Source organism: Desmodus rotundus, chromosome 4 (assembly GCF_022682495.2).
Source record: "Desmodus rotundus isolate HL8 chromosome 4, HLdesRot8A.1, whole genome shotgun sequence".
In the NCBI taxonomy this organism is placed as follows: domain Eukaryota; kingdom Metazoa; phylum Chordata; class Mammalia; order Chiroptera; family Phyllostomidae; genus Desmodus; species Desmodus rotundus.
In genome coordinates this window covers 41,689,132-41,715,058 of record NC_071390.1, presented here as the reverse complement: position 1 = coordinate 41,715,058, position 25,927 = coordinate 41,689,132, and the positions used below count along the sequence as shown (strand labels likewise).

Genomic DNA, 25,927 nt, shown 5'->3' with positions numbered 1-25,927 from the left:
GACTGTCAAAGAGATTCAGGAAAATATGATAGCGCAGCTGATGGCTACCGGGAGAAGTGTGTGAGGTCCCAAGGTGCCTACTTTGAAGGGGACTGAGGTGTCATTGTCCAATGTACAGTGTTTCTTGTATCTTGTATCATCTTTAATAAATGTCTCTATTTTTCATCTTGCATGGCTGGATACCTCCTGGACAGACCTTGTACCTCAGTGCACAATATCTGAGGTAAAATAAGAAGGTTGGGTTGGGAGACCTGAGTCAGAGCAAAAATAGTCGCAAATGAGAAGATTTTCATTAAGTTATAAAACAGTTTCTTTTCTTGAGAGAGAAGCAGCGCCAGATGGTTGAGAGAGCAGGGGATTTGGAGTCACACAGATGTGAGGTTAACCACAGCTTTACCTCTAGCTGCCTGTGTGACCACGGGCAGGGCACTGCAATTCTGAGTCTCAGTTCTTACATTCCTTATCTCGTGTATTGGAAAAATAATACCTACCTCACAGGGCTGTTATTGGGGTCATAGAAAATGTTTTCAAGGATCTGGCCTGGATACAAATTTACAAGACGGAGGTCAGTATTACAGCTTCATCCTTCTTCATTCTTTTCCTTTTGTGGTGCCCATTGGAAAGGAAGGTTATATTAAAAACCTCGATAATCATAGTAATGGGAGTCAGTGTCCACACAACACATTGTGCTACGTACTTCATCTGTCCCCGTGGCAGTCCTAAAAATGGTTTTCCGTTTCACAGGGGAGAAAACTGAGACTCAGAGAGGAATACTCTTTTCTGATTTAGGTAGTCTCCAGAGTCCACGTTTTAACCACTCAGTTCTTTCTTTCTCTCCTCTCCCCCAACACGCCTACACACCTATAAAGTCACCCCGTGGGCTCTATTCTTTAAATTCACACAGAGGCTAAAATCACAGTGATTACACACCACACATGGCTTCACGCTTCCACGTCCTGCTGAATCCAGTGCCTGGGGATTTAGTTTAGACACCTACTGCTTTGGGTTTCGAGCTTGCTGCCAATAAAGTTTCCCATTTTCTAAGCAGCTGGGAGAGCAACAACCAGCTGGCTGAAATATGTTTGAATCTCATCCCCTCAACCCGGAGACAGCTGTGCTTATCTATAGGAAGACTGGAAAATTGTTTTGTGTTTTATAAGACACTCTAGGCAGGATGAGAGAGATTTCTGGTTTGAAAAGAGACTAAATATAAGAACAGAACATTTTAGTATTTGCCCATTGTAGACACTTTCTAATAACCTCTGATAGTTACTCACACATAAAGTCTGTGAGTCCCAGATAAATAGAAGACAGTCATTTTAAAGACACTTTAATTGTTTTCCTCAAGGTGCAATTTTTACACCTGACATAATCCACGCTTCACATCTGAGATAACAGCATTGTATTGCTCCAGGCTTCTCCTGGGGTAATTCCTGAAGCACACTTCTGTCCTGTTACCTGCTGCCCTTTCCTTCCAGTGTGTGAGTGAAACAATAATGGTATAAATTAATGCTGCTGCCTCTAATTCTAGACGTAAACTACTGACACAGTACATAATCGTAATGTCTGTAGGTCAAAGACAGCACCCAGATTACCAATTAAATGAGACTGTGGGAAGCACAGGCTGTTAAAGTAACACACCAGAGTTCAGAAAACTGGCAGCTTTATCTGGGGTTTTGTTGCAATTGTCTAAAGCCAGTCATGTTCTCAATGTAGCTCCTACTTTATAGGTAGTTGTGAAATTCAGTTTATAATTTAACAATACAGACCAATGTGCAGCTCTCTTTATGGAGCACATCTTTGCCCTGTCTTACCCGCTCCTCCAGGTGGGTTTTCCTTGTCTCTGTCTCTCTCTCCTGAGCTCAAAGGCCCTTCTTTTGCCTCTGGAACTTGTTTTCTGAGCCCAGTTCTTCAACAGCTCATTTCTACATTTGTGACTTTCTAAATAAACTTTTTCTTATGGTTTAATAAAATTAAAATTAAAAAAATAAAAATAGATACTAATACTTTATATTTTATAGTCATGATAAACCATGGTCAAATTTCCAAAGACTCGAAAAACTTGGTTACATAGGTAATTTGCAATATGAGGAAGAATCTCAGATGTCCTTCAAAACAACAGGAAAGCTGACATTTCACTTAAAATTAGAAAGCCGTATTCTGTACATAAGTACATATAATATATATGCATACAATGTGTGTATGTGTGTGTGTGTGTATTAGTCTTTAGCTTATATTTTCCTGATAAAATATTGGAATTTGTCTAGACAAGCATAGACATGTTTGAAGGCATCTTAAAGAGCTTAAGTGTATAAAATCCTTGAAAGGTAATCTAAAAACACAAACTAAATAAGTAAGAAGAACAGACAGAATCATGGATATGGAGAGTGTTTTGATGGTTGCCAGATGGGAGGGGGCTATGGGAGAATGGGTGAAGAGGTGAGCAGATTAAGAAGTACAAATTGGTAGTTAAGAATAGCCATGGGGATGTAAAGTACAGTATAGGAAATAGAGTAGCCAAAAATCTTATATGCATGACCCATGGACATGAACAATGGTGGAGGGATTGCCTGAAGGAGTGGGAGGTGGGGGGGGAAGGGGGCAAAGGGGAAAAAATTGGGACAACTGTAATAGCATAATCAATAAAATATAACTTAAAAAATAAAAGCTCTGAGAGCTAAAGAAACCATCACTCTGTCATATTTTATTTTACCAAAAATAGAGGTAGAGAAAATAGCCAGTTGATTTTATGTGGACACATCCTGGACTGCATGAAGAACACATGTGAACTTTTCTATTTCAAACACACACAATATCATAATCACAGATATAGAAAGGTAAGTACAATGAGATTTCATGATAAAACTGTGACATCTTGAAACTGAGGGGAACATGCTTGCTTATACAGAAATCTCATTTTGCCAGACATAATTACTTTGGTCTCAGAACCTTTCTTGATCCAAGGTTTTTGGACTACTGGTTTTCAGCGAGGTTTAACCAATGGGAGAAAATTGGCAGACTATTAGCAAGCAGGCGTCCACTTTTGGTGTTTTAGCTGCTTGTCATGGTTTCATTTTTTTCTGTCTCCTCCAGTAACTAAGAATGGTGTCAGTTCGTGCTGATGGGGAGTTGAGGGTTGCCTCACAGTCATCAATCTCCTGTATTAAATTTAATCTTTGAAGCACCTGGGATAGTTTTGGTTTGCTCACTGGATCCTGACTGATATGCTCACTAAAAGCATTGTGACAAGCAGGGTTGCACTCATGCTAATTTGGAAAGTGTGCAACCTCTGTGTGTGTGCACGTGTGTGCTGGGATGACAAACAGTTGTGGCACTTCTCTCTCAGCTCTTGTTGTAAAGAAATGTTCTCGTGCTGTTCTTGGCTTTTAAAACAGGAGTAGAATTTGTTCTCAGCTTTGTTCCATCAAAATCTCTCATATTATTTGTCAATTCACACTATAAGCTTATAGAAACCTTAGCTGTAAAAAGACATAGCTTTGTTACGTGCGCATACAGGCAGGTAGAAAGCCCTAGTCAAGTGTAGTAGGTGTCATCACACTTAATCTTAACGACCAACCCAGAGACGCATTTTAACTGTAGTTACACTGAGAGGAAACAAAAGCTCGAAGACACTAATTAACTGCTGCCCAGGCTGCATATGTAAAATATGGGGAAGTTGGGCACCCATATTGGTTTTTTACTAGAAAGCTGGTGTTTTATTCTTAGGCTAATGGGCATATTTTTTATTGATATATTATATTAAAATCATTAAGAGTGATATTAATGTAAATGTGGGAACTTGGAATTTTTTGGTAAACCTGTCTTTCAACAGATTTGTGTTCAGAGTTTTAAACATAAATTTTGAGAAGCATCACTTGATCATGAAATTTTGTGCCTTTCCTAAATGCTAAAAACTTCCTGTTTTATGGAACTTGAGTATAGATGTCTGGGTAAAATTATCTAGGGGAAGATTAGAAAAGAATAATTGAGATCGTCTGTCTTAAAAATATTTTATGTATGGTTTCTCTACTTAGGGTTGTATAACTTATTTAAATATTATTTCAAGTAATTCATGTATTTGCCAAATATGTCCTGTAGCATGTCTCACGCAATTATACAGCATGAAACAGGCAGTATTATCTCTTCTACATAAATCTTATTGCCTTAAGGTGACTCTCATGTTAGATGAAGCATAGATTGATATTACAACATATGAAAAGGCAATCTGGCCTAGTCTGGGGATCATGGAGTGCTTTCCTGAGAAAGTCATCTTAACGCGAGACCTAAGGGAAGAGGAGGAGGTTCCCAAATGAAAAGAGAAGAGATTATTCACTTCTAGGCAGAGGAAATGACTTGTGAAAAGACTACGAAGTGAGGAGATAATATGTAGCATATTTTCAAACTAGAATATTTTAGTTAGTTTCATTATATGGTTGGATCATATAACATAAAAGCAAGAAATAAAGTTGGTTAAGCAGGAAGAGACAAGATCTTATTTAAGGCTTTGTAATCTATAAAAAATGTTTAGAATGAAGATATATTTTAAAGTTCAATGAAAATCCATCAGTGTATTGAAAAACAAGTGGATTTTTAAGAGATCATTTTTGCATTATTATAGGGAGTGAACCCAGAGAGGAGCAAAAATTCAGGGGTAGAACCCAGAAACATACTGCAGTTGTCCAAGTTAGAGAAGGTAATGACCTGCTCCAGAGTGGTGATACTAAAGAGGGACAGATCTCGATGGGATTAGACTAGAAGGCCTTGGTGATTCACAGAATGTGATTGGTGAAGGAGAATGGTGACTCCAAAGTGATTTTTAGTTTTGCTTAGGTGACTGGCTGGTTGATGTTTTCTTAACTAAGATAAAGAATGTTAGAATTCAGGTAACAATGAGAGTTTGGGATTAATACTCATAATTATAAGCAAAATAATGGTAATTACAGCCTTATGAGTCCATTAGTAGGTTTAAACTAAGGAAAAAAACAGAGAGCTTAAAATCCAAATATTTTCAATACAGGCCATTTCTTTTAAAAAAAGGTACAGAGAAAAAGTAGCATAAATGATAGGTGGAAAATAGATAGGGGGAGGGTAAGAATAGTGTAGGAAATGTAGAAGCCAAAGAACTTATAAATATGACCCATGGACATGAACTATAGGGGGGGAATTTGGGAGGGAGGGGGTGGGCAGGATGGAGTGGAGTGGGGGGGGAATGGGACAACTGTAATAGCATAATCAATAAATACATTTTTTAAAAATCTGCTTAGAAACAAAAGAATGTGTTAAGTATTGAGATAAAATTAGGTTCTTGTTAGAGGTTCAAGGTGGATCATAAAAACATTGATTTAGATTATATATTTTTGCTAACAAATATATTTAAACATTTCCTATGGTGTACAACTACCACCGTTAGATCAATATGGAGATGGAAATGGGACCTGTAATTTGGAAACTATGCAAATCTTCAGATTTTTTTTGAAATAACTATTTATGCTGTCACTTGCTATGTATCAACACATATACATAATGATTGCCCTTTCACTTTGCCTGTGCTAGCTAACATATTTCCAAACAGCTTAACTGAGAACTTTATTTTTTTAAAGATTTTATTTATTTATTTTTAGAGAGAGAGGGAGGGAGGGGGGAAGAGAGGGAGAAAAGTATCACTGTGTGGTTGCCTCCTGCATGCGCCCTCAACTGGGGACCCAGCCCACAACCCAGGCGTGTGCCCTGAGTGGAATCCAACCAGCGACCCTCCAGTTCACAGGCCAGTGCTCAATCCACTGAGCCACACCAGCCGGGGCAACTGAGAACTTTAAAGCTAAGTAAGGGTTAAACTTACAGAAGCTTCAGGGTCAGCAAACCAAATCCTGGTTTCTATTGGGAAGCCAAGGTAAATAAATGTATTTGATTTGATTTGGAAATAAGAAAAAAAGTTTGGTTTGTATTTACACCAGGACACATTTTAAAGGTGAAATAAATGCTATGCAATTCCATGTTGCAGAAGCTATAATAAGATTTTCTTATGGTTTTTCGTTGTCTTATTCATGTGTTTATTGAGATTCACATTTTAAAATTTTTTAATGTTTTGTTATAAAATAGTCTTAATCTAAAAGTCTTTAAGTGGTTTAAGGCTTATAAAATATGACTATTTCTATATGCTATTTTGAAAAAATTGCTGCATTGAAAATGATGGAGTACAAACATCATCAAACCGCCATCCAAACAAAATACCTTGGCCAGTAAGATTCCCTGATTTTTCTTAGTACCGGTATGCATTACAAAAATTCAATAACCTTCCCAAAATTGACTTCCCATAGGGTAGTCCATTTTTTTAATTTTAGACATTATATAAATGTTAGTGTGATTGCTCCAAGTCTTTGACATGTGAAAATAAATACACATTGGCAGTGACGTATTACTGAAAGGCAGGGTTGTGTAATGGGTAAGAGCACCAAGTATTTGAACCAGATTTCTTGTCTCAGATTCCAGCTCTTTCATTTAATAGCTGTACCATCTTGCACAAACTACCATGCCATCTGGTTCTTCTGTTTCCTCATCTATGAAATGGAGACAATAGTAGTATTTACCTCACAGAGTTACTGGGAGTTAATTTATGTTAACTGCTTAGGACAGCACCAACGTACAGGAAGCACACAATAGATTATGTTTGTATATTTGTATAATCTTTGTACTTGGAGCCACACATTTGCCTTTCAAGTATTGCATTTGTACAACTTAAAGATCCTGGGAGTCTTTCAGTTCAGGTAAACATTGAAATTCACAAGAACGGCATAGGATACGCTTGGCATCAGTTTACTCAGAAGGCTATAGGACAGGAAGTACATCTCTCCCGGCAACATCAGGCTTTTCTCCGCAGGAGTCCCAGCAGCAGTAGCTGGCATGGCACTTCACACAGGGGCTGGGCAACTGTGTTTTCCCTACATGAGAGCCCAGGTGCAAGGAGACGAGATTCACATCATTGGGAATGAGGTTCACTTAAGCTTATCCTCATGCAAACATGTATATCTGACTAAGGACTTGTGTCCAGAATGTGGGATCTTAGGGTAGTACAGTATAAGACATTCTGCTGTTCTGACATAATATAGATGAGAAACTTAGAAAATAAAAAATGGGAAAACTGGCATGCCTTTCCCCCCAATGTTTCTCTTGACTATCAATAATTAAAATAGGATTTTGACAAGGGTCTTCCCCCAGACAATCCGACTGAATATAGTTGTCAAGGCTTATATCACAGAAGTTAGCTGTTGCTTTTTGTAAAAAGATCCAGATGGTGTATGTACACTAGTCCCATGGAGGAAATGTTGGCATTTCATCAGGAAAAAGGAAATATCTTTTGTAGTTGTTAAACTCCTTTTCTGTAGCAAAGGATTGCAGACACATCTCTAAGTAGGATGGAGACTTTCATCTGAAAACATTTTTAGAAGTGGGAAAATTTGTACTGTAGCTGAACTGAAATCACAGAGTACATATCACGGAAGAGACGTTGCATTAGAACAAACGGAGTTTCCTGTATGACTGTCTTTAGATGGTTATCATTTGGGTTGTTGGCAAATACATCTTGCAGTTAAAGTAAGAGCTAACTTACTGAACATAATACTTTATGTTCATCTAGGTCCTCAAAAAAAAAAAAAAAAACAGGGGCAGAACTTCCCAATTTATGTTCGGATATGGAGAATATAGAGAGAGTTATTGTGTCATTAATAGACCAGCAAGCTCAGTTATTTTGAAACCACACCAGGATGGAAGAATAAGCACAGGCCATTAACATAGGAAAGGTGGCTATTTTCCTATTTACTGATTTATCTAGGATACGGACCTTTAAATTAGGTCAAGATCCTCTTTGAAAAGTTACTGAAAACCTTGTCCCCTCCCTTATGAAGGGGGTTGAGGGGATAGGAAACTGCTTATATGTACAAAAATGCATATTTACACATTACCTTTAGGAGGTTTGAAGGGCTTAGAAGCCATTCTTATTTTCATTTGAAACTTGATTAAGAACAACACTTCACGTAGATCAGAGGGGAGTGCCATGGGATACTAGGGAAAATGGCTCCTGCTATGGTAAGCATTTCAAGTTATATTTGCCTAGAAGAATTTTCAGGTCTTGAAAGTAATTTTTAATGTAAAAAAATGGGGGACCTGAGTTTTATAGTCTGATTACTTTACAGGTCTTTAGAGTAAATTAATATTCTTTTCTTACACAGGTACATCTGTGAAATTCAGAAAACTTTGTTTAATAAGTTCAACACAGAAGCCCGAATGAGATACATTACCCTACTGAAATTTGCCTTTATTTTACAGAACAAATTCTAGTGAATCTTTCCCTCAAAGGATTTTTCTTGAAAGTAGACCCGGATAAAAGGATGTACATAATTTCTGCAGTCATAAAATTATGCAGTTATTTTCTGTGAGTAGGTAGGAGCCATTGCTGGGGCCTCCAGCAAAATTCCCTACCAGTCGCTTGGCTCCTCTGTGATTTGGCTAATAGCAGAGAGCCGTGCATCCAACACACACAGCTCTTAAACCTGAAAATCCTCACAGACTGTCTTCCACCTTTCCTCATGGAATAACAGTATTCTTGTAGCCATTGCCCTAATCTGTCTGCGAAACTAGTCTTCATGCTTTCCTAGAAAGATAATTTGTCCTGTTTTGTTTTATTTTATTCCAGTTTAGTTTAGTTTAGTTTAGTCTGAGTCACCCTGAGAAGTTTTACTGTGGCCAATTAGGATTTTTAAGTAAAAGCACTTGTTGGAGACCAGCATAAACGATCACAACGGTGCACACAGGGCTTTGTTGTTTCGGTGAGGAAAGAGGACAAGCCACTTCCCACATTTTAAGGCACGGATTGCACTTAACCGTCCTGTCTAGACCACTGGTTTATACATACCACTGATATGAAAAAATCAGCAGGTAAGGAAATGAATGCAATATATACATGCCAAGATGAACGAGTCCAAAGGAGGACTAGACAATGTAAGCTTTAGGGCAGGAGAGCCAACGCCACTGGTGAAGTCCTGAACGCCAGCAGGCCCCTGGGACCCTCTTCTGTGGCAGACCTTATGGGAACACAGAGCCCTGGGAGTAGACCGAATACTGTCCTGTTTGAGAGAGAAACTTGCCAAGTATCCTCAGTGCCACCCGTGCTAATGCATCATATAGAGAATACTTTCTTCTTCTCATGGTGAGATTGGAAACAATTTCAGAAGCCAAATGGGATCCAGGAGGTTTTTAATGAAAATCACTAATTATTCAAGTACAGATTTTAGCCTTCCATCTGTCCATAAAGTAATGTTAATAACAAAGTGTGTTATTCTGTTCAAAGTCTGGTTTCTTTTGACTCGTGAACAGATTTAGAAGTGCTAAGTGTCCTCTGAAATACATGAGTGCTTCATGAAATCGTTTTTAATGTTTGCAAAACATTTGTCATTGCTGCCACATGCACAGATTTTACATTTCTGGCTTCAGTACATAAAAAGACTTGAAGATGTGTAGCTGTCAGGTAGTACTGCCTTTCAAATTACATATTTTTGTTGTCTTTTCAAAGAATTTCAGGCTTGGCATATAATGGAGCTAATTAATTTTTTTCCTGGGAAGCAGCCAGTGAGACCACTGCCCTAGGCACATAACTGAGCTTACTCCTTTCACTCATGTATTCTGTATGTGACATGAGAGTCCGCAACCTGCAAAGGTAGAGTACTCAGGTTGGGCAGCTACTGATGAATTTTAGTAACTGCAGTGCTGGTGTTTGAGTCTCAGCCCTGACAGGGCGCATCACTAAGAGACAACTGAGAAGCACAGCTTGCTGTGTGAATAGGGTGTAGGTGACAATCTGTCAAACTAAAATAATGGAAGAGGCATTAGTTGTATAAAAATGAATCAACTTGGCTTAGCTCTAAGGTAGTTTTGCAAGATCCTAGGAATAGTGCCCCATTTTCCCCTGAGATTATTTTGTGGACAACCCAGACAACATAACAATTAAAAACAGAATCATGTGAGAAAAAATTTCTTTTAGTAATATCATTGGTGCATCTTCATAATTAAGTAAGCAATTTGTCAGTTTTCACAAGAAATAAGTGACATATAATCATAATTAACTATTTAGTAGTCACTCTACTAGTTCTTTACCCATATTATTTAAATTTAATAAGTGTTTTTTCCAGTTTAATATCTGAGAAAGCCAGGAAAAAATGGTTAAATGATTTGTCCAAATGGCAGGCTTGGAATTTAACCCCAACTTTGCTAAGCCTTGGCATTCTCTACTTTAACACATCGCATGATACATTGAAAAGTTCTGTGTTTAATAAAGAGAATGTTTTAGGTAAAATCATTTGGGAAATACTCATGAAAGTAAGTGGTATACATGTATGTATATATTCATAAGTATATATAATATTTAGCTTAAACTATAAATTCCTTGAGAGGAAGAGTTTTCAGTTGTTGTTCTTATAAATTTACTTATACATAATGTAGTTATGATTGTGGAGAGTCATTTCTTAGAGAAAGGGCTCAGTATCAACCCCTGAAAATAGGGAGATCCATTCCAAAGAAAGCAATGAGCCTCTGGACCTTACAATATTGTGAAGAATGTATAGAATCCATTTCATTGGAAACCAAGATAAAGAAATTAATCTAACATATCATCTTAAAAGATGAAATATGGATCTATTTGCACAGAAGATAAATAGATAAATTTTCTAGACAGATGTATAGATTGATGTAAATAATTACACATAGATATATATAAAATGGGAATTAACGCATTTGTCTCTGGTACAAAAACAGTGAAACATTCCAGTTTCAATAACATTAAGCCTCTTTAAATCCTGGTTGCACTCTTGAGTAATATTTATTTTCCCCCCTACAGTTGGACAGCGTCACTTCCCTAATCCAAGCAGCCAAAAATTTAATGAATGCCGTAGTGCAAACAGTGAAAATGTCTTACATCGCCTCAACCAAGATCATCCGAATTCAGAGTCCTGCGGGGCCCCGGCACCCAGTTGTGATGTGGAGAATGAAGGCGCCTGCAAAAAAACCCTTGATTAAAAGAGAGAATCCAGAAGAAACATGTGCAGCTGTCCGACGAGGCTCAGCAAAGAAAAAACTCCACCCAGTGCAGGTCATGAGTGAATTTAGAGGAAGACATGTCTACTGAAACCACTATTCTACTCTAGTGCCTATATTACACAGTCCTGGCTAAACACACTGTTTTACGTTTATATTTGATTAGCACTGTAAGTTCACTAACCTTTAGAGTTTAATCCACAAGTAATGTAAAACATGGCAGGCTGACCCAACATGAGCAACACGTACGTGGGGTCCGTGTCATTGTCATCTCTGTATACTTAGTAAGTAACCAATATATGCTCATCGAATGAATGAACACTTCAGGTGCCATTCAGCCTTTCCCATCACAGGGCATATCTTACATTTATTATCAAATGAACATAGGAAATTCAAGTAGGTCTTATTCATCAGTAATAGCTTGATTGCATTCACTCTTTTACTTTTAAATCAAAAAATTGACATAAGCTCTTGACTTGGCTTTCAATGAAAACAAAAGATTTCATAACATATTTTCCTGTTAAAGCTTTCTCTACCTGATCTGACCTGACAGAGATGCGTGGTTCCTGCTATGGGGAAAAATAAACCTCTACATGTCTATATCTATTTTCAACTGATCAGGCTAACATCCATCAGAAACTAAGGGGGAGCAGTCAAGCTACATCCTAGATTTTTAAGATCAGCCTCGATTATTAATGAAGCAATTTATTAACACTATAAAGCTTCCAGTGAGTTTTGATGCCAAAAGTGTGCCTTTTAGGGCCCCATTGTGCTTAGCAGTTTTGCACATTAAGAGTTGGTTTTAAGTGGGTTCATCATAATTCAGACATGGAGGAAGAGTTATTACCCACTTGGGGAAATGGGACATCTAACTATATCCCTCAGTGGATTATGCCAACAGAAGTGTAAGTAGCTCTGCATGACTCCAAAAATTCATTTTGATCAGCTTGCAATTATAATTAAAAGGAAAGGACCAGTTTGAGAAACATTTGGCATTGAGTAAAATATGAACTGTGTAAATTGTATCATTGAATTATGAAGTAGAGTTAACGGCAATGAAGCTGGAATGATATTTAATAACACTGTTTTAAATAAAAGTCATTGAGATTTTTTTTTAAACTGTGCTCACTATGCACACTCCCAATCACTGTGCTCCTCCCTAGCTGAGTTTGTAATGAACTTCATAATAGTCTCAGAGTCTGGTGCATTGTTTTTCTCACTCTTTGTCTCTGTGGTGCTCTTTTTTTTTATTCTTTGGAGGCTTTAATTTCAGTTTCACTTTTTCTCACACATATAGTTTCCACTCATAGAATTTTAAACACTCATTCACTATTCTACTTTATTAAAATGACGTTAGAACTGTAACTGAAGTTTGTACATCATTGCCATTGATGAGTTGTTTTAACAACAGTATACTTTCATTGGATGAAGTAAAATTCAAACACGCAGCACCAGTTGACATTAGGATACCAGGCTGAGTATAGGAACGTGTGAAACATAAAAATGCAAGGAAGTTGAGAGCATGACATGTATGGTATCTGGAGGAAAATGGTATGGGCAAAGTATTTATTTAATAGGTTGTTATTAATTGTGAGTAAATGTTAACTCCCTTTCATCTTAATGAATTATTTTATTCTTCTAAAATTTGGGGTTGCCTGGGCTCAGCACACACACTTCGTAGGAGGTAAAAGCAATAAGCTCCTCCCTGTCTTGGACTATGCACTGGCTGGCAGTAATTATTCTGGACAGAGTCTACTCCCTTAAAGAGAAAGCAGTGCAAAAAGGAATTAAGAAATTCAGATAGTTTTATGCTCTAGGACTAGCTAGATAAAGGAGGCAAAATCGGGAGTTTCTTTCATTGAAATATTGCCATGATTTTCTGCTCTAAGAGTAGACACTACAAGAGCAACACTTATGACACATTCTTTTTTCAGGTAAGAGTGAAAATTTATAATTTATTTGAGAAGACACATTTTTAAGATGCCACCATACTTCTAGAAGCACATCTTAGTTCCTAAAGCCACACGCTCAGGAATCACAGAGTCCCATTGAGAATGAATGTCCGTTTGATCCTGCATCAGTTCTCCCCAGGTTGGAACTTAGAATGAATCATTAGATGTGGAAAGAACAGAAATAACTTGAAATTATTTAATTACCAAATAACCTCTATATCTTTAAAAAAAGACGCTTCACACAAAATGAGATGTACACTAGGCCTCCTCTTCAAAGTAGCTAGATTTCCAGCTTAGCTCAAAGTAAACAACTTATAATTAAACAAAATTTAATTTAAAAAATTGAGTTGGAAAATATCCCAGGAGTAAAGTCTGCTGTAGAAATCAAAGGAGTAATAAGAACAGGATGCACAGAGCCGAGAAAGGCATCTGTCCACCTGAGCGAATTTTTCCAGTTGGCAACGTTGGAAGATTTAGTCCAATTCAAATCTGCTAATGATATAAGTGCTTATGCACAAGAAAAATTAACATCAAAAAGATTAATACATCTTTGCATGATAAGCCTAGTTAAATGAATCTAATCAGTAAGTATGAATATATGAGATATATTTATGTCGAAGCACTTCTTCTGTAGGAGAATGGCAGAACTTTCATGAGAATGACACCTTGGTGGTCCATCTACACATCTTTTCAAATCACATCATAGAGACTGGTGTTCCCTCTGATGATACATTTGCTTTTTCCTTCTAATCAAAACTCACCTTTTTCTTTGAATGAAATTAATTTATGGAGGAAACAGAAATCTTTGAGAGAGAGAAGAGGGCGTAGACCACCTACAAGGACCATCTCATCCTGGTTCGCCACCAGCTTCATGGTCAAACATTAGACCAGAATCAGAATGAAAAGTCAGAGAATATCCATGAAGCCATAATCCACTAAGGATTCTTCTAATCATAAAAACTGAAGGTTTCATCCCACAAGAAAGATGAGACATATGTATTTCTCCCGTTTCTATATCACAAATGAAAATTATTAGATTAAAATATCTGTTTCTAACAGAGTCTCTGGATTATAACTTGATGAATAGGTCAGGAAAAATATTTAAGCAATAAATGTCTCCAGTCATGTGTTACTTATCTCCTTTCTACTTGTCTTATGACATGAGTGAAAACTATAAATGTGTTAGAAAATATAACACCCTTGCCCCAGATGGTGTGGTTCAGTGGATTAAGTGCTGGCCTGTGAACCAGTAGATCGCCTGTTTGATTCCCAGTCGGGGTACATGCCTGGGTTGCAGGCCAGGTCCCCAGTAGGGGGCACACAAGAGGCAACCACACATAGATTTTTCTCTCCTTCTCAAATTCCCTCCCTTCCTTTCTCTCTAAAAATAGATAAATAAAAAAATCTTTAAAAAAAACTCATTGTTTAAAAAAAAGAGAAAATACAACACCCTTAAATGTGCCTTCTGGCTTTTGCAAACTGCTTAATTTATTAGTGTGAATATAAATATATGTCCCCCATAAAGTCCTTGTGTTTGAGTGGTAAGAACATCATAACTGCACAGAAAGTCCCCTTCTCACATACTTAACAGTTTCAAAGGAAATCACTTGTCAAGTCATACCACAGCAAGATAGTGACTACACAGTTAAGCACCCAATTTGGGCCTGAAACCCAATAATTAGTGCTCCTCAATTTCGGTAATGCATGGCTGAAAAAACTAATGTCTGAGACCAGAGAAAGTATCTTCAGGGGCTTTCTACACCTTCACTTTCAGGATAGTTCTTTCATCTCACCCATCTTTGTGCTAGGCATCCTCCTTGTGACTGCTTCTACCAGAATGATACAGTCAGGATTGCTCATCCCGGCCAGTTACCTGCAATTAACGTCTTTTCCTCCTGGTCCGTGCGCCAAAATTATCTCTCATCCCCTTAGGTGTCTATGCCACATGCAAATTAAAAAATACATTCTAAAGTGTTCTAGTTAAACTTATGAATTTTAATTTTCAGCACTATTATTCCTTGTTTGTTTTTTTAAAATCTATTCCAGAATGCATTCTTACTCCTTTTGGCTTCAGATGCACATTTCCATGCTAGGGAAAGTGGTTCCCATGGATACAGGTTTCTGTATAGTAGCGGCAGAATGAATGGAATGAAATCTAAGACTTTTCCTTGTGATATTTGTCACTCTCTGCTGAACTCATTGCAGAATTGCTAGCTTGTTTCAGTATCATTTTAAGCAATTCTTCAGGTCAGCAAAGCAGGTATCAGAATATCAAGTTGAATGAAATCTGTGCTTTCTTTTGTCAGCTTGTCTTTGCCAACCAACCTGCCTATTGCATATTTAGGAATCAAATAGCTTTTTTTTCCTTTGGGAAAGTCAGAAATATTTCTGTTTGACTTGATCAGAAACTTAGGGGTACCCAGATAAAAGATTGTCACCTGCACATTATTTTAATAATTCTTTTTAAGCAAACTTCAGAATTTCTGCAACTTGGGAACTTTTATTTATATATCATTTTTATTTATATGTCACATTCCAGGAGTTAGCACTTATTCAGATGAAAAGCTTATGGAATTTCTTTTGTCATTATTCTTTGCCCATACTGTTATGACGTCTTCAGTATTAGTACTTTACACGTTACTACCAAATAAACAAGCCAGGCTTAATGGCAGAAGCATCTACACACAAAATAGTTTTGACTTTCATTTTGGCCCTTGGTTCCTATTAGGAAAGAAAATGTGGATGCCATTAAAATCAAGTGTATGCAAAAAAAGATGCCCTTATTAAGGTTGTGACATTATCCTAGACATCTAAATGAGAGGGAGAAGAATAATTAAATTTTTTAATTATTTTTTGTCATTTTTAACCAAGTTGCATGAACAAAACTATTTTCTCCTCAAGCAAAAGAAATAATAGTTTATAGCATTAGTCATTTTACATGTGAATATTTTTTTCCTACCCAGCAGGATAGATAGGAACTATCACTGAACACTTCAGAAGAAGATAATGATTACTAACTGAACACCATTTCCAAACGGAACCCAACCTTACCAGGAACCTGTTACAGGCAGTGATGGTTTGCAGGGCTGGCCTTCATGCGGATCCCAGGATGAGACGTTCCATGGCTGCAGGCTGGCTTAGGGCATCCTGTGGTCCCCATTGCTTCATGGGAACCAACACGGGGATTGACTTCCAGAATGAATTTGACAAGTTGGAGAGAAAGCAGTAAATACAGAGCACTTCTAAAGAAATATGGGTAAGAAAGTGAGAGAGGTAGGGGAGAAAGTAAGAAAGGTGATTGCCAAAGGAGATAACATTTTTAGCCAGAGGAAGGAAAAGTCTTGGTTGTGTGAAGACTAGGCAGCCTCCTCCTGAGGAAGAGTTAAAGGATAAGGAAGAGTTTAAGAGTTTGAGGAGACCGCACTTGTCTTTGGTGGTTTGGGTGGAGACATGTTGGAGGCAGGGGGACGAACTCTGTAACAGCTGAGAATGATTTAGGGATATCATTTGCAAGATGAGAAATGGAAATTCAGCCAGTTTCCTAGACTGATAAAGGGTGAATTTTTCCCAGTGCCAGAGCTAGTCAGGATAATCACACATTCACATACTTAATGAATATTTGTTGAACAGCTACGATGGTCCAGGCACGGCTATAGGTTTTTAGGGTACAACGGGTAACAAAACAAACAGTGATCCTTGCTGTCATATGCCAGCCGCATGTTAGATGCTCTTACCTTATTAAAATCTCTCAGTAACCCCATGGGGTAAACACTATTAGCTCCATTCCATAGATGAGGCCAATGAGGCTTAAACAGGATGAGAATCTTGCCAAAAAAAACTCACTGCCTCTAAAAATGAGTTTGTTGTTCTACTCGAGAGTCAGCAATTTTAGTCAGCACATCATCTAGACTTCCTGGAAAAATGAGATTGTTTTTTCAGTTGAAAATAAGAGACAAATTTCAGATGATGGCTGGCTTCCTATGTAATAGTAAAAAAAAAAAAATTAAAACTTTAAAAATTACCATTAATCCATACCTACATTATTCAAAGCAGATAAAAGATAGATACATAAATAATTAGCTGCATATTTTTATCTCTGATAACTGAACGTAGAGTATCAGACACATGAGCAAATATTTCATCTGTGTGATCTGAAGTAAGATAAAAACTCTTGCCAAATTACTTTTATTCCATAGAGGAGCAAAACACAATGAAAATGCCTGTTTCAACCCATCTTTAGCATTGATTGGTAAAAACCCCGGGTTGGTATCATTTCTTTCCTTTTTTATCACTAATGTGTGTTTGTGTGTTTAAATTTATGGCCACGGATTACCAAAATACTCTCAAGTTTCTTTGTATCCAAACTGACTCAAACCATGGCACATACGCTCCCTTCTTTATGGAGATCAAAAACGTATGTGGTGTGTGCCTGGCTACAGGTAAATATAGTCCTTTAAATATTTATGATCTTCTTGCTAGAGCCCACCGAAGGTGAGATTCTTCTTGCCCACGTTGCTGGCCTAGCCGCTGCATCGCAGGCCTGGGGAGTTGAGTGACTTTCTGATCTCTCTGACAGTGGAGCCTTAGGTCATCCTCAAGCTGAGAATGCATTTACTATTCGGGGTCTTCACTTTTGGGTACCTGGCCGTCATAGAGCTGCCTGTTTCCAACTGCAAGAAAAGAAAGCTCTAAAGAAGGAAATTCTCTTTGAAAAAGACTCAGATTTCTAACATCATCTCTAAAAATCTCTTAAATGTAAGATATACAAAAACCACTTAAATGGTATCAACAGAGTGGTCCCTGTGTTTTCATTTCCAACCAGATATTTTCTAGTTCTAAAGTTTTCATTTCTTTGCATATCTAAGAATACTTATTTTTTTGTTCCAGTTATTTTATCTTGAAGGCATGCAGCATCTCTTTAAAAATTTTAAGGCCTTGTCTTAATACATGAGAATTCAATAGTTCAAAAGCCCACACATAACCTTTTCTTCTTATTCCAACAGCCACGTCTTACACAATCCCAGCTGAACCCATAAACAAGACCTATCAGTTTCCCGTTTCTGTGAACTATCAGAACCTCTCTGTGACAGTGTATCTCATTCACTCGTCACTCGCTGAGAGTCTAGCTTAGACTGACAGGCTTCCTGGACCTGAGCTTCTAACATTAAATGTGAACTTGAGTGTTTAGTAAAAAAGCGAAGGGGCAAGTCTGAGGTGTTAGTTTGTGCTCTCCATTAAACAGAACTTTCCTCCTTCCTGAGGCTTTAAACATAAAATTAATTTCAAAAATACTGTAGGGATAGTGTGTCATGGTTTGCCAAATTACGCCATCATGACTCTGTATTCTTTGGGTTGGTATACAATATTTCCATGGGGATATAAATGTGAGAATTTGAGCAACTGTCTTGCAGGTTATCTGTGTTTCCAACTGGTTCTGAAAATTTTCCTTGTGTGGGACAGTCCCTCCAAAGAAAATCTCATTGGGCCTAAATGACAGCATAATGATTTTCCCTCTGTGTCCATGTCTAACAAGTTCCCGAAGACAGAAGTAGACGTATGTTATGCCCAATTTAGTACCTAATGGTTGGGATGTAAAACGAAATTGTCTCTGGCAAGTGAGGTGATTAAGTATGAATCAAAAATTCTAGTGAAAGGTTTTTAGATGCCCCTGCTTTCTATTTTGATGATGTTTTTAGTTCCAGAGTGATCTGACAAAAATATAATAATCATTTTGGGTTTTTGTACTTTTATAAGCAGTAAGTTTGACAAACTCAGTGACATTTCTGAAGGCTATAGGCACATTATAATTCAGGATGAAGGCAGATTTAAACTATGCCTGAGATGAAATCAAAGTAACCAATCGGTAATAGTCATGTTTATTGCAGCAATATCTCCTGAATTAGAGTTAAGTGTGGTGGCATCCAAAAGTTTCAGACCTCCTCGCTTCACACATCACAGCCTGCTGTGCAGGAGGCAGGTGGGCTGAGTGAACACAGTAGTGGGCCCAGCACCGGAATAGCCAAGTCAAAGCGGTTCCATGGTTTGGCTACAGGGAAACCTTAGCAAAATCATTTGTGGATCTTTGTGATCTGTGTTTATCCAATTAATATAAATGAATTACTTATGCAGGAATAGGACAAGCTCTTTAATACCCTCATGACATTGACATGGAAGCCCACGTGTCTCCTTGAGATTCTGTGTGCCTTTTGTGTTTCACTGAATTAATGAGATTTTTTTGTTATAGTCACAATTGATTTATTTCGCATATGTACCACTGGTTTTGTTCTGAAGTTCCATTATTTGAAACAATATTTTATTTCAACTCATGTCACTCTGTCATTTATTAATATTTTGCTCGATTGGTAAACTGTGTATGTTAAAGCAATAAAAAATAAAGGATCGGTTATGCATTTGGTGTTTATCTTCAGTGGCCTGTGTCTTGGGTGGGGCACAAAAATCAGGTTAATGAACCGCTGAGGAGTCTAACCGTGTGCTTCTAGGTGTCACCTTCATTCCCATCCCACGTTTCTTCAGCTATGCTATGTTATAGTTCAGGGAGGGTACTTTTAAAAACAACTGCATGCATAAATAACGTGGACCACATCTGATAGAATTAAATTCTTAGTTTAAATGAACATCTTTTTGGTCCAATATGGGCATTAGGCTTCTGACTTTAATGGTCATGGCTATGTATTTGAAGAATTGTTCTTTAGTATAGAACTTTATGAAAATAACCAAAAAAAATTAGTCATAATAATTATTGAAAATAATGAGATATCTGAGGATGTCTGAACACAGACATAGTAAGCATGGAATACCATTGGCTACAACGATGTTTCTGCATCTGAATATTGTTAAGTTCTGAACATCCAGCTTTCTCTTTCTCACCCCTACATTGGCGATAATCCTGTTTTCAGTGCAAACTCCATCGGGGTAGTCTCTGCGTACTCTTCCAAGGCTTACCCACTATTGTCTGTTCTGAGACATCATTTTCTTCTTTCAAGGCTTTTGCTGCTTCCGAACATTTATTGCTGAGTCTCAGCCTGTTTCTCAAAATGTAGCCTGTAAGTTAAGTCTTTATCATGTAATTCCTATGAAATACCATGCTTCTCCTCATTCAGTTCTGCCAGACCCCAGCCTCGTCTTTTTTAATGAAAACACCAACATGGGGTTGTCTTTCTGTGCCAGTCTCTCCCAGGCCACAGGAGCCCACGCTCGCTCTGGTGTTCTCTCCACCTTGATCTATTCATAGTGCTAGTCTGGGGGTGGAAGGGGAACTGAAAGCCTTCTTGGCAAGCAGAGTCTGTTCCTGCCTGCAGCCTGAGCCGATGCCCTGACATTTCCTGGGCAACACTGTTACACACTCTATCCAGGAGAAGTAACTCAGCCACTGTATGTCCACTACCTTTGAGGGCAAAGCTGCTGTCCTTGGTTGACAAGTAATTCTGCTTCCTGTCCTGCCTGAATGGCCAGTTTCTGAGGAGGAGGAGTGGTTTCCTTGAGGTATGGGCCCACAAGTGAAGGCAATAGGGTGGGTCAAACCCAAGGGAGATGGCAGGAGCAAGGAGTGGAGTGGGTGTGGGTAGAGTGGATCATACCCAGGTTTATCCTGAATTGCCCTTTGTCCGGGAGATCCCAGAGAGAACTTGGAGGTGTGGATCTGTTAGTCTGAGTTCCATGGGGAGGTGGGAGAAATCTCTTACTGCTGCAAACTTCCCTGGCTTCTGACCACTTTCTCCAGCTCTTGGTGGTGCCAGAGTGTTAGGTGTGCAGGCAGTCTACCCATCACCTTTTGTAAGAGTATAAAAGACACTTTTCTAACAATTATGGGAGCTCCACTCAGGCCTAAACCCAAACGACAAAAACGGGCTCGGTCCTCCTCTTTGGTGGTGTGGGGCAGAGAACTAACAGAGATTTGTTGTTTCTCTTCACTGTACTGCAGAGGAAGCTTCTTTGACAGTGCTGGGGTGCCCCAGCTGGGCTCCAGAAGGTCTCCACTTGCCGCTAGATGCTCACTAATTGCCCCACCCCCTGAGCAAGCTCATCACATGGCTGTCACTCTGAGGCTTACGGCTCTGAGGGCTAAATCTGGAAGGCCCAAATACTGTACCAGTCCCAGCGCCAGATAAATGTTTGTGCTCCTTATTCTTCTTATTCTCTAAAACCTTTGCAGCAATGATCATATTACTTTTACTTTTGTATCTAATCCTAGAACAGTGACTGGCATAGAAGTAGCTCAACTGATATTTTTGGAAACAATGAGCAAATTCATCAATGAGTTTATTTCAAATGAATGCATATAGTGCCCCACTTCTCTGTGATTTGGGCCCTCTCTGAATTGCCTAAGCAGAAATTCTGAGAATATCGTAACTCTCATGTTTATAGAGACAGGAACTAATGTCAGGAACCAACTTGAAAACTCCTTATTTTTCCTGCCACAGTTTCCAAACTATCACAGGTGCCTTAAATAAATCAAAGTCACTGATGAGGAAACACCAACAGGTGTTTTCACTCTTTTGTTTATTCAACAGTTGAAAATATTTCTTGAGAGACTGTTATCTGCAAAGGTGTTATGGATCACATAAAGAACTGTGAATGCTTTGGAATCAAGACTTGAGCTTATGAAGTTAATTAAAGTAAATAGTAGAGGAAGGGAAATTAAAATGCAGCTCATGGTAATCACACCCCTGGTGCAAGAAAACAATGCACGTTTCAGGGGCCTCTTTGTACAGGTTCTAATAGGAGGGTTGGTTTGGCAGACTGGCGAAAGGTAAGGTGCTCAGGGGAAAGACAAGAGCTAAGGCAGAGGGGGGCAAAGAGCGTGCCACGTGCCAGAGTTAGCTGGCTGGAGGGAGGTGCACTGAATGGTGATGGGAGGGCGGAGCTCAGAAAGACAAGGGCGGATCAGATCCCAGAGGCACTCAAGGCCCAGAGAAGGTGCTGAGGCTTTACTTTGGAAATAGGGACAATACTGATGTCTCCTAGCAGGTAAGTTCTCTAATACAAGCAGAATCGTGAGATGCCTAGTTAGACAGCGAAATGCAGGATGAATACGGCATTCAGGGCCTGAGAAGCCCTTAGCAAAAATCAGTTGCAATCATCTTATATGATATAAATAAATGTTTGTGTAAAATTATAGGGTTAAGGATTTTTTTAAATTGTCAAAATAAATAAGCAAGCATCAAACAGTAATGATTGTTAGCCCTAAGCTATCAATCGTATCGTGTCCACCACACTTGATCACATTAAGAATAACCAACTGTTTAAAAAAATAATCATACATTCTCCCATGGATGATGAATATTTGAATGTAAATGAGATTCATTTGTTTGCTAAGTGCTTAACATTGGGGTAAACACGCTAGTTGCATTATTGCTTTGACTCTTCACTGTTCGCAAAGTATTTCCATCTTACTTCCACTTTACAGATTAGGAAGTGAAGACCATTTTAGATAACTTGACCATGGGCACCACGCTAGTGAGAGGCAGATGTGGGATTAAAGCCTGTGAAGCCTGAATTTAGTCTCTACTCTCTTTACTGGAATAATTTTTACTTGTCACCATCTGTTCATATCTAAGCCTTTTCACCAAATACCTGAACATTTTCAGTTTCCTCTGTGAAATGATCAGGGATAACAAGCCTAGATCTATTAGTTTAAACATTAGCCTATTTTCTTATTCTGATCAACTTTGGTCCCATTGACAATTTGAAGAGCCAGCTGACTGACGAGAGGTAGAGAAAGCAGATAGAGCTCCTTCTCCCCCTAAGCCACTCAATTCTCCAACACTCAGAGTGAGCACAGTGTTTTCCTGACCCTTTGCAAAAGCAAGAGGTGCCACAGCTATCGGTGCTTCTCCACATTTTCCTTTGTCATTCTCCTGACCACAAAGCAAGGCATTCGGAAAATAGGAGACATGGGAACTGAACAGTGATCATGTCTTGGGTTCTACAACTTTGGGTATATTTTGCATGCTACAATTTAACATATCCCTGTTTACTTTAATAGAGCATAGATTATTTTACTATAAAGGCAATTTTACATTTTCATGTCAAATAGTTATGGTCAAGTGTGTGGCACACTGTTTATCCCGCCCCTCCACATACCCTCTGAACTTTACCAGGATGGGCGATTTGAGAAATGTAGAATTAGCCCATATGTGTGACTCTCATTGACTGGGTGGCAAGATGGCACCATGGCCATGGCCATGGCCATGAGCCCTGGTATCACCCTGCCTAGTGTGCCTGCTGGCTCAACCATTATTAGCACCAGCCTGTGTGGGCAAGTTGCTAAACCTCTCATTATCTCAAAATTCTCATTCATAAAGTAGAAATGACATTCCAGAGTTCAACTAACAAGATAATGATGCGTTTTACAATCAATGCTTCTCAGAGTCAATGAATTATGGTGTAACCCACCACATAGAATTGTTATGAGAATTGTTATGAGTTAAATATAGGTCATGTACTTTGAATGATGGCAGGCACAAGGTAAATACAATATAAGATTTAACTATTACTATTATGCATACAAATTATAATTTTCAGATTAAAATACACAAAATAGACTTCTGAACGTCCCCTTACAAGGGGAACAGGCAGAAAGAAATAACCTAGAGCAGGAGAGCATGAGCATGTCAGAGAAGGGCAGAGGATAGCCAATTTTTATTAAATTCAGTCAACAGATACTGAAGACCTGTGGGTTGGATATTCTTCTAGGTACTAGGGATACAACAATGTAATCTTTCCTCTTAAATAACATGGAGACTAACAGAGCAAACAGGAGTTAATTAAATAATGTGCCAATTTGTGTGTCTGGTAATTCCTACAAAGGTGAAGCGCACAGGTGCCATAGGCCTAAAATTAGGGGCTTTGGCCTAATTAGAGAAATCCCAAACTGGCTGATCTGCGGAAGGGAGACTTAAGCTGAAATCGGGAGAATGAGTGGGCGTTTCCCTGGTGAAGTGCAATGGCAAGAGCGCTGTTAGCAGAGTGCGGAGCTCCTGGGGGGAGGAATGGGGGAGGTCGCACACGCTCTCCTCAGAAAACAGGCTGCCGGGTTGGGGAGAGGAATGCAGAGGAACAGCCAGGCATCAGTTGGCTGTGGTGGGGAATTCAATGACAAAACAGGACAAATCCTGCTCTTGTGATTCCCCAAAGGCGAGCAGGGCAAGGGACAAGCCCTCTCTCTGTGTCTCCTGAAGGAAGTTCCACCACTGCTCGGAGCCCTTCTTCCAGCTCCGGGCTTCTCCTCCCTCATGCCAGCCTGACTGCATTTTCCTTCTGGGAAGGACAAATGACGCTAAGTTGCACTTTTACAATTGATAAAGTATATGGGCTTCTATTTCTGCCATTCATCCTGTGGAATATGAATATCTGGTTAGTACCTAGACGGGCCTTTATTGGGGGAGGACTGCACAGTGGTTAGAAGGAAGGACTCTAACAGTAACAACCCAAATTTTGATTATTTAACATTTCTGTGATTATGTTTCCTAATCTGTTAAATGGTTACATACTCTTAAGATTCTTAAGATAACTAAGTAAGTTAATATACAAGCACACCTGTATATTGGGGGTGTGGTTTTAAACAGCCACAGTAAAGCAAGTCACAGGAACTTTTTGGTTTCCCAGTGCATGCAAAAGTTATGTGGCACTATACTTACTCTACTACGTGTGTAACATTGTTTTGTTTTCAAAAGCAAGATATTTGCCTTGATTTAAAAAGTACTAAAAAAGAAAAAAGGCATCATCTGAGCCTTCGATGCGTCAGAACCCTTTTGCTGGTGCCGGGTCTTGCCTCAGTGGCGATGGCTGCTGACTGAGCGGGGCAGCGGCTGCCACCATTTCCTAAAAGAAGACAACAGTGCAGTTTACCACATGAACTGACTCTTCCTTCCTTGAACAGTGTCTCTTAGCATGTGATGCTGTTAGGTAGCATTGTAACCACAGCAGGACTTCGTTCAAAGTTGGAGTCGGTCTTCGCAAACCCTGCTGCTGCTTCATCGACCAAGTCCGTGTAAATACTCTACATCCTTTGCTGCTTCGCCCTGTACTTTTGTGTTATGGCCATGGCTTCTTTATTTAAATTTCATGAACCAACCTCTGCTAGCTTCCACCTTGTCTTCCGCAGCTTCCTCACCTCTCTCAGCCTTTACAGAATTGAAGAGAGGGCCTTGCTTGGGGTTACGCATTGGCTTAAGGGAATGTGTGGCTGGTTTGATCTTCTGTCCGGACCACTAAAACTTTCTCCATATTGACAATAAGGCCGTTTCACTCTCTAACCATCCCTGTGTTCATTGGACTAGTACTTTTAATCTCCTCCAAGAACTTGCCTTTGCATTCACAGCTTGGCTAACCGTTTAGCACAAGACTTAGCTTGCAGCCTATCTTGGCTTTCGACACGCCTTTCTCATTAGGCATAATCATTTCTAACTCCGGATTTAAAGTGAGAGACATGAGCTTTCCTTTCACTTGAACACATAGAAGACATGGTAGGGTTGTTCATCGGTCCATTGTCACTATTGTTGTGCCTCAGGCAATCAGGAGTCCTGAGGAGAGAGAGAGAGGAGAGAGGTGGGGGAGCAGCTGGCTGGTGGCACACTCAATACAAACACAACGTTGACAGACCAAGTTTACTGTCCGTCAGGGGCACTGTTTGTGGTGCTATAGTAACATCAAAGACCACTCATCAAGATCACCATAAAAATATAGTGATGATGAAAACCTTTGATATATTGTGAGGTTTACCAAAATGTTACACAGAGACACAAATGCTGCTGGAAAATTTGAACCGGTGTACTTGCCCCAACACAGGTTGTGAAAAACCATCAGTTTGTAAAGTATGCATATCTGTGAAGGCAATGGAGGAAAACACAATAAAATGAAGTGGGCCTGTA

The 25,927-nt window shown here is 38.9% G+C and overlaps 1 protein-coding gene across 2 annotated transcripts in view; it reads left to right on the top strand.

The window, feature by feature from the left end:
* Nucleotides 1-19,431, top strand: part of CTNNA3 (catenin alpha 3) — a 1,492,024-nt gene extending 1,472,593 nt beyond the window's left edge. For both annotated transcript variants that reach the window (XM_053922528.1, XM_024561168.3), the window contains one exon: nucleotides 10,886-19,431. In XM_053922528.1, the coding sequence (XP_053778503.1) occupies nucleotides 10,886-11,173 (288 nt within the window). In that variant the 3' untranslated portion in view covers nucleotides 11,174-19,431. The remainder of the gene's footprint in view (nucleotides 1-10,885) is intronic.
* Nucleotides 19,432-25,927: the final 6,496 nt, after the last annotated feature.